Source organism: Chiloscyllium plagiosum, chromosome 45, assembly GCF_004010195.1.
Source record: "Chiloscyllium plagiosum isolate BGI_BamShark_2017 chromosome 45, ASM401019v2, whole genome shotgun sequence".
In the NCBI taxonomy this organism is placed as follows: Eukaryota; Metazoa; Chordata; class Chondrichthyes; order Orectolobiformes; family Hemiscylliidae; genus Chiloscyllium; species Chiloscyllium plagiosum.
In genome coordinates, this window is record NC_057754.1 from 7,504,504 (window position 1) to 7,514,691 (window position 10,188).

General features: G+C 42.3%; 1 protein-coding gene across 1 annotated transcript in view; it reads left to right on the forward strand.

Annotated features, from left to right (window-relative positions):
- Positions 1 to 5,962, forward strand: part of yif1a (Yip1 interacting factor homolog A (S. cerevisiae)) — a 28,873-nt gene extending 22,911 nt beyond the window's left edge. Inside the window, exons 7-8 of the mRNA XM_043682735.1 lie at positions 2,390 to 2,483; positions 4,309 to 5,962. Coding sequence (XP_043538670.1) covers positions 2,390 to 2,483; positions 4,309 to 4,461 — 247 coding nt within the window. The 3' untranslated portion in view covers positions 4,462 to 5,962. The remainder of the gene's footprint in view (positions 1 to 2,389; positions 2,484 to 4,308) is intronic.
- The last annotated feature ends 4,226 nt before the right edge of the window (positions 5,963 to 10,188 follow it).

Consider the following 10,188-nt stretch of genomic DNA (forward strand, 5'->3'; position numbering starts at 1 on the left):
GGAGAGATTGATTAGGTTGGGCCTGTATTCATTGGTGTTTAGAAGATTTGAGAGGCAACCATATTGAAAAGTACAAGACTCTTAGGGGGTTTGTCAGAGTAGATATGGAGAGATTCTTTCCCTTTGTGGGACAATCCATATCTAGATGGCATTATCTCACAAAAGAAGTCATCCAGTTAGAGGAGAAATGGAGGAATTTCTTATTTTGAGGCTTATGAAACTGAAATTCTTTACTACAGAAAGCAGGCAAGGATGGGTTGTTACGTATATTCAAGACTGAGCTAGATTTTTAATCAATGAAAGAATTGAGGGTGGGGGGGGGGGGGGAGGCAAGAGTGTGCATTTGAGGTTAATCCTATCAACAATGATCTCATTGAATGCTAGAGCAGACTTGATGAGCTGCGTGGCCTATTTCTGCATACACGTCTTTATAGTCTTGTAGGCTGCCAAGGAGTATAATATCACTTTACAAGTATACTCTAGGATGGTATAATGTCACAATAATTGGTGCACCCAATGATCTTCAAGAGTGTGTTCATAGAGGGAAATGTTACATGCTGCTGCTGCTGGGTCACTGCTGCGGCCATCACCACAGCAATGAAGAAGCACCTCTCTCACTTGCACTTGGCCACCTCAGCTCCCTTCAATAAAAGATAACAGCATCCACAGATTCAAACCTTCGCACTTTCAAGTGGGATCAACACAGAGATAGCACATCAGTCTGAGACCGTAGTGAATGTGTAATTGCAGTTCTTGTGTCAACCCACAGCAGGCAATGAACACTTGGCCCAGAGCAGTGTATGAGAACGAGACGCAAATATGGTTTGTAATCTAATCATGAGAGCAAAGCTCGAGTAATTTATTGCCATAATCTGCAGATTCGGGTGCAGCCTTGAATCTCGTGTTTCCTCAAACAAACTGTTTCAACAAATATCTTGGTTCTGTGTCATGTATCTGGAGGTTGGCTAGATTTTCCATTGGATTCTCAGTGGATTTTCCAAAAACCTGAGTGGTAAAACTACCACATGCCAAGGTGTAGAGACTGAAGGATTGGGATAGAGGAAGATTCTGGGTCAAAGGCATGCTCCAGTTGTAAGGTGTAAGAGATGATGAAGAGATGCCACGTAGTAACCATCTCTGTAGGAAATACCCTGTATTTAGAAGCTGTCCCACGTTCCCCAGGGTGATGACACTAAGTGCCACCATGAGAGAGGAAGAGAAATTACGGATTTTTGAAGAGGAGTAATATGGATTGTGAGCAGATCAGAGTGGACAGATCCAACCAAGGAGCTATTGCCAGCACTGACAATGGGCTAAATGTAACTTGTACAATTGTACTGTGGAAGCAGGAATACAGAACCCTTTTATGTGCTACAAAGGCCCAAGTTCAACTACCAGCTGCTGTAACCTGGTGAGTTGTAATTGGATAAAGAATAAGTTTGTGTGACTCCGTGTTGCCCCTGAGGTCTCTTTCCCAGTGATTTCTCTTTATTGGGATACCAGTACAGGATGATAATCACAATTCTAGCCAGCTTGGACGTCCTGTTCCATCGTGTTCTTCCTAGTAAGTGACTCCTTCGTGCTCTCTCGCCTCAGGAAATAGAAAAAAAATTCATAGTTCCTTTTTGTTTTTATTATTGTTATCATGAGGGGACCCATCCTCCCTGTCCCCTCATGATAACAATAATGAAATGGCTAACTAATCATAGAAATGAAATGTTCTTCAATGCTGTGTAGTTAAGTGAAGATTGTATTACAAAGGTGCCAAATATCCTCTACTTTGCAGGATATTGCAGAGTGATTGGTGTTCGATAAAGTCTCTTAACAAGGGTGAGTTAGGATGCTATGGTTTTGAATCCCTCTGCAGAGATCTGAATGCACAATCTAGGCTGGTAGGTTTACACATTCCTGAGAGGATCTGCACTGCCAAAGGTGCTATCTTTTAAATGAGATGTTAAAACTTGGTACCATTTATCCTCAAATGGATGTAAAAAAGCCCATGACTGCAATTGTAAGGAAGGGGTCGTGGGTGGTATTCTCCCTATTCTCCTGAGGCCAATATTTATCCTTCAATTGACATTACAAAAGCAGGTTATTTAATGCTGCTTGCTGTGCCACAGGATGGCTTCTGTGTTTCCTACGTTAGTGATTACTTAAAATACTTTGCCCGTAAAATGCTTTGAGATATCCTACAGTTGTGGAAGGTGCGGTGGAAATGCAGGCCTTTCTTGAATTGGCAGTAATTCACACTCTCAATCTCTCCTCTCTTGTTTTGATGAGAATACAGGAACCTAACCTCTTGATTTCAGATTGTCTCACTCTGATTCCTCATTTCTGGTCAATGTTTATCATTGGTAAAGTGGTCTGTTCCTATATCTCTCTCCCTCAGGATGATAATCACGATTCTAGCCGGCTTATTGTTTGGGCGAGATGGTTACTATGTGGCGTTGGCTTGGACATCCTGTGCCATCATGTTCTTCCTAGTAAGTGACTCCTTTGTCCTCTCTTGCCTCTCAGGAAATAGAAAAAAAAATTCACAGTTCCTTTTGTCTTACCCCCATCCTCCCTGTCCCCTCATGATAACAATAATTAAATGGCTAACTAATCATAGAAATGAAATGTTCTTCAATTAGCCTTCAGGCTACTTATTAAAATCTTGCACTGAAACACACTGCAACTTGTCCAGTCCAGCATGCTTATAACCAAGTTGTTTCTGGATTTCAGAAGTTTCCAGATTATAAAGTGGCACTAGAATACTAACTACAAGTGAGTCCACTAGGATGTGTTGTCTTTATTTACCTGAAACATCAAACTGCAGGAATAACTGAGGAGGCGATTGCCTCATGGTATTATCACAAGACTATTAATACAGAGACCCAGACAGTATTCAAGGGAACTGGATTCAAATGGCAGATTGTCGACTTTGAGTTCCATTATACAAAAAATCTGGAATTGAGAGTCTAATGATGATCATTGTCAATTGTCAGAAAAACACATCTGGTTCACTAATGTTCTTTTGGGACTGCCATCCTTATCTGGTCTGGCCCACATGGTCAGTCTCGCAGCAATGTAGTTGATTCTTAAACTGCCCTCTGGGTAATTAGGGAATGGCAATAAAATGCTGACCTAGCCAGCTACACCCTCATCGTCTGAGTGAATTAGAGTAACTGGAATGTTCTTTTCTATCTTTCTTGTATCTGCTCCAAAAGTACTGTACTAAAATGCTGCTTGGGCCTTAATGAAAGGGTGACTGGACATATTACAATGTATATCTAATTCCCTTTCAAAAATTGCTATTGAATCTTTTTCTACCACCCTTTTCTGATAGTACATTCAAGATCACTGAGCAAATTTAAGCAAAATTTCCGTATCTCTTCTAACACTTCATTGAGCAGGTGAACTGCCAGTGGTAGAGATGTTTGGGAATCAACAAGTCACAAATTAATAATTCCTCCCAAGCAGGCTGTACATGCCACACTTCACACCTCAAATCCCCTACTGTTTCTTAAAGGACCAGTTATTGGAAGCCATTATAATGTACTTTAAGCAACTGGAAAAGCGAGCCATTTCATATTGCTACTGTGCTTTGGCAACTATTTTCCATGACCAGGATGTTGTGGTCAAGTCAAAAACACTCTTTCTGCTCTAGAAATACGTAATGTGATGTATGGAATTTCAGACATATTAGGAAACACAACTCTGGCGTTTTGTGGTGACTGCACTCAACTAGGCCATGCTTTGAGCACTCCGGACCTAATGTCTGATGTTAGATGTAGTTCTGTGATTGGACAGCACTTGCTAGATAATCCTAAGTGTATTAGAATTAAGCTAACAACAACTTAATATTTCTTTCAGGCTCTCCATGTAGCTTATTTACACTTGCTAGAAGCTACACACATTCGTGTGCAGGGACCTGTTCTCTACAGGCACAATGAACACATCCAGAATTTGCACTTTTTTTTTTGACTTAAACAAGAGCATGGTGGACACCTGTTCCCTTGTGCACAGGTGACCAATTGGCATCCTTTCCTTATGCAATATGAATTGTTCCCTTTGAAATTTTGCATTCTTGCGATTCTATGCTGATTAGTGCAAGGTAAAAAACTTCAACAGCACATCTTTTTCATTCAGTGATATAATAATGTGTTCGCACTGATGAGTTTTCAATTTACTCTGTCATTTTGTACATACCAGCATCTCTCCATGCTTGTTGAACTGCTCTCTCTGAAGACTGCTGGTACCACATCGCATGCAGTCTCACTCTCACTCACTCTTTCTCTTTCCCATCCCACCTTGCCCCCTCCACAGGTCCGTTCCTTGAGAATGAAAGTCCTGTCCTCCACCTCCGATGGAGTTTCCAGCCATAGCTCCAGGAACCAACTACGGATGTATGTCACCCTGGCTATTGCTGCATTTCAGCCTCTCATCATTTACTGGCTGACTGTTCACCTGATTCGGTGAGGGATACTGAGGTGGTAGTCTAGGGTTTGTGGGGGGGAGGGGTGGGGTAGAGTGCCAAGTATTGTGGGTTTTGTCATTCTATCCCAATGTATCATTGCACAATATTAAGCTGGTCCCTTCCTCAGAAGATGCTAGCAGTTTATAAAGGAGTGCCAAAAATGTTCCACTTGTTTACTTTGAAACCAGAATTCTACAGCCTCAGCCAGAGCTGTATGTGGTACATAATTCCAGACAGGTGTACCGTCTCTAATGTTGTCTGTGAATGAAGTATGAGTTTGCTGTGGTGAGGACTTTTATTGTACAGGGTGTCTGTCCTGGTGTACAGGAAAGTTTGAGAGAGTTGCACTCACATCATGAGTTATTGCTCATTTAGACCATGGCTGTGAAAACATGAAAGACATGAGAACAAGAATCAAAGCACTCTACTCTAAATCTTTACTCCATCTGTATCGTGCACTCCCCTCAAAAGGTTGTGATTAAAAGCCCCACTCCAGGATACATAACCGAGGCTGGTATTTCAATGCTACACTGACATGCTGAAGCAATCCATTAAGCCAAGGCTGCGTCTGCCCCAGATATTCCACACAGCCTTACAATCCAAGCCTCAATAAAAGAAATGACAAAGATGCTGCAGCATATTGTGCCCATGCTGTTGTTGCAGCACTCGGTGATACTGTTTATAAAACTGACATCCCAGCCTAATTGAGTTGTACAGTACCAGTAATTCTTCCAGTTATCAGTTTGTGCATTCTCTCTCATCTTCCACTCCAACACCATCCTTCCCTGCTTCCCTGACCCTCCTGTTGGAGGAGGAAGTGCCTTTAAAAAAAAAAAGTCCTACACTACCACAATACTATTGATTAACACTTCGGTATAATTTTTAATAAAATCGCCAGTATGTCAAGAGAGATGACTTGGTGCAACTTCCCTAATATATTGTGAAATTTTAGTTTTATGTTGAAGCTGGGAGCCAGCCATCACCCCAGATAGCCACTCCTGCATCTGCTATTTGAGAGTGTTTCCTGCCTTTGAGAGGCATGGCTGTTAGTGGCTTAGAGAAATGGCTTAGTATGCAGGAGAGAGGATAAAACCGACCTGGACACCTTCCTAGAGCTATTCTAGGCAGCTACAGTGTATTAGAGTCTTTGGCGCAGCTCAGCTGTTACTTCCCAGCCGTCAGCAGTGGCAATAAAACTGAATGTCCCTCCCTGACAAGCAGGCTGTAATAGAACAGAGACTCCTGAACCTTTCCTGCAGACTACCACCATAACTGTTTTTTCAGTAAATGGGCATTAATCCCATAAGTACAGCAGATGACAGACATGGAACTTTGCTTTGTTTTAATCAACCTGTGGCTTCTTTGACCATTTGCTGGTTTGAGGATGAATGGAGGACTTCTCCTGCCAGTTGATCTTTGCAGTGGTTCTCAACGTAATGTGTTTTAAATCATTGCCCTGCTGCTGACTCTGTAAATAATAAATAAAATGCATCATGTTTTAAACCTGTTTGTTGTCATACTCTTCATTACTTCCAATGTTGATTGCAAGTTGGGTTGCCAACTCCAAATCTTTCATGGCTGTTCACTGGTTGGTCCCTGTCTCGAGGAAAACAGAGCCACACTGGTTCCCAGTGCCTAATAGCCCACTGGCCATGAGTGGGAGGGAAAATTAATAACATTTAATAAATCATTTGTGGACATCAGTGAGATACAATGGCCATTAAGGATGCTGCATTTTCTTTTACTCCAACTTTCGCATTTGTGATCCATCCCACATTGTCACTTGGGGAAGTGGTGATGAGCGAACACCTTGAGCCAGTGCAGTGGACAGCTGGAACTGACACCCAGAAGCGGCAGAGACAAACCACTATAAATGCCAGAGGGAACATCTCAGAAGCACTTCACAGGAGGCTCCCACACACTGAGGATGTCACCTAGACAGGGGACGAAACGTCTGCAACACAAATTCCCAGTTCGGTGAACAGAACCACGACACTGATTCTATGATCTGTGTTCTTCAAATAGCTGCTGTCTTTTAAATATCACTTTCTACACAATGCAGTCTTACCCATCTTCCCTCAGCCCCTGGCTGGAAGCGAGGCTGGAGGAATGACTGTTGCTCTTGTCCCTTACACTGAGTCACAACATAAATTAAAATTAACCTTTCCAGCTGCCAAGATGATCATTGCCGTATCTTTATCAAGTTTAAATGAGATCTCTCAACCAGATTCTTGAATAACCACAATTATTGGTTTATTGTAAAAAAAAAGTTAATGAAGATTTAATAATTATCAGCAAAGTTTGTCCCTTGAAATATTCCCAAAACATACACAAAAATAAACGCATGCTCTTAAGGGGGAAGATGGATTTCACATTAGAGGTTAGCTTTTCAAAAAAAAAGGTTTGATGAAAAAAATTATTGTAGGAGGCAAAATAAGAAAGTGAAATGTTCCAGAACTTGGCGCTTATGTTCCAGAGCTGTGCTGTTTGGGCACCTGTGGTCAAGTAACTAATCACACATGGTGGTCTTTTGAAGTTTTACCATCACAACTTCCTCAGGAAATACCACCTTGAGATATTCTGTCAAAACAAACAAAAAGATTTTACCTTGCGCTCGGTGAGAAGGTTTACTTTTCAGATGTTAGAGAGATGAAAGACATAGCTTGTTCTTAAAAAGGCTTCCTTCCCAATCTCAATTTGTTCTTGGCGCACTTTCCTCCCAGTGTTGGCTTGCTCTTAGCGCGCTTTCCTCCTGATCTCGGCTTGTTCTTAGCGCGCTTTCCTCCCGATCTTGGCTTGTTCTTAGCGCGCTTTCCTCCTGATCTCGGCTTGTTCTTAGCGCGCTTTCCTCCTGATCTCGGCTTGTTCTTAGCGCGCTTTCCTCTCGATCTCGGTTTGTTCTTAGCGCGCTTTCCTCCTGATCTTGGCTTGTTCTTAGCACGCTTTCTTCTGCATCTCGGCTTGTTCTTAGCGCACTTTCCTCCCAGTCTCAGCTTGTTCTTGGCGCGCTTTCCTTCAATTCAACCAGCTAAAGCAAGAACCTCTGTAAGGTAGTCACTATTCAGACAGCTGCAGCAAGAGTTTGCACCAAAGGAACCAATTATTACCAATCATGTAGTTTAAGGAAGCCTTGTTAATTAAAAAAAAATCTGTTACTCACAATAAAACATTCAATTTCCTCTTTCAAAGAAATCACAGCAGGGGCTTCCACGAAATGCAAATAAAACCCAATTTCAAAACTTGTGACTTTTTAAGTAGTATTAAATACACTAAGAAAATGGTGTTAAAACGATGAATGTTGGAGCCGTTTCCATGGAGTTTTTTTACACTGGAATTTACACCATGGAGTCTTCATACCCACTAGAATTGAGGTTACCACCTCTGTGCCTCATACTGGCACCATTTTCAATGCTCACTTCTCTGGAATATACTGAAATAGACTATATCACAATCATACATGGGCAAATCTGCAATTACTGAATAATGAAAATGACTCTACTTGCTATTGATGCTGACTTTTCATATTAGTAAGTGGGAGACTTGGCAAATAGCAGACAGTTTGGATAGGGACTGTCAACCTCATCCTGGATTGCAGTCGACGTAGGCACTGCAGTTGCCATATTTATCCTGAGGGTTGTTCAGGAAGTTATGGGGCAATGAGTTTGATTCCCATTGTGGGTGAATGTATGGGAAGCCTTCTTTCAAGATAAGGTATTGGGCATCCAAATCAAAGTGAAATGGTAAGAGGCTAACTTCATGTAGAAGAAGAGGTGTGAAAGTATGCCTCATGGACTTGGTAGGTATTTTTAGCCAACTTGTGACACACCTCTGGAATAAATGGAACTTAAACACAGGCCCTCTAGCCTAGGTGTGGGGGCATCACTATTTCACCATCCTTGGGAGAGCTGTGGTAAGTGGCTGGGATGATTTGAAATACCTAATAACAAATCTATAATTGGTTGATTGATAGAACGCGGAAGGGAGTGGTATGGTGGAGAGAGATTTGAAGATACTTGGAAATTATGTTCGAATTGGAGTTATAGTAGGTCCTCAAGTCTACTCTGCCATTCAATAAGACCATGGATGATCTGATCTTAGAGAAACAAAGGAATTCTGCATAGACAAAACCAAAATCCAGAGCATGTATTACATAAGAGTAAAGAAAATAACCTTGCTGAGAAATGAGAGATACTGACAATATATTTAAGCTTGTTGCCATAACGCTCAGTGACAGTGATGTGAAATTACATTGAAGGATCAAGGTTGAGCTGCAATAGTGCCTCTCTGTGAATCATGACTCATAGAACATTGTGCCATCAGAACAGTGTGTAAAGAAATGATATTGCAGCAATAGAAAGAGATAGAGCAGAGGGCAAGAATTAGATTAGATTCCCTACAGTATGGAAACAGGCCTTTCAGCCCAGCAAATCCACACTGACCCTCCGAAGAGTGACCCATCCAGCCCCATTCCCCTACCCTATATTTACCCCTGACTAACACACCTAACACTATCGGCAATTTAGCATAGCCAATTCACCTGGCCAGCACATCTTTGGATTGTGGGGGGAAACCCGACCACCCAGGGGAAACTCGTGCGGACACGGGGAGAACATGCAAACTCCACACAGGCAGTCACCCAATGCAGGAATTGAACCCAGGTCCCTGGTGCTGTGAGGCAGCTGTGCTAACTGCTGAGCCAGTGTGCTGCCCCTAATTGTATTGAAATCAAATTCACCATAGTGGGATTTGAGGCCATAACCAGACAGCATCAACCTGAGCCTCTGCATAACCAGTTCAGTAACCTTACCAGTGCGCCACCACATCCCTAGAGTAGAAATGATTATGGTGATGAAGGGATTCAATTTTGAAGGGCAAAGATGTAGACTTAAGCATATTCTCACTAGGAAAGAAAAGGTTGAGAGGTTGTTCATTTATACATTTCAGGATTCTTAAATGAGCAGACAATAACAACCCCAAGGAGCTATTTCACACCGTCTGACCAGAGGACAAGTCCTGCACAGTAAAGGTTTTAAGGTAAGAGGGGAATGATTTTAAAAGGTACATGAAAGGCAACTTTTTCACATAGAGGGTGGTGCATATATGGAAGTAGTGGAGGCGGATAGAATTAGAATCCCTACACTGTGAAAACAGGCCCTTCGGTCCAAAACGTAGCGTAACCCATCCAGACCCATTCCCCAACCTCTTTTTACCCCTGACTAATGCACCTCACCTACACATCCTTGAACACTATGGGGCAATTTAGCATGGCCATTTCACCCTCACCCTCACATCTTTGGATTGTGGGAAACCGGAGCACCCGGAGAAACCCATGCAGATACAGGGAGAGCATGCAAACGCCACACAGTTGCCAAAGGCTGTGATCAAACCCAGGTCTCTGGCGCTGTGAGGCAGCAGTGCTAACCACTGAGCCACCGTGCCACCCTATCATGATCACAACATTTAAAAGACATTTGGACAGGTATATGGATTCAAAATGTTTAGAGGGATATGGACCAAGCACAGTTTAGTTTGAGAAATCTGGTCAGCATGGACAGGTTGGATTGAAGGGTTTGTTTCCGAGCTGTATGACCCAATGAATGAAGTCAAAGATAATGTGCAGAAATGATCTTTGAATAAAGAGGTAGTTGGCTGGTGTACAGAATATATCTTCTGGGGAAGCCAATGGAAAGTATTGATGGTTTGTACACAGCTTTAATACTGATAGACCT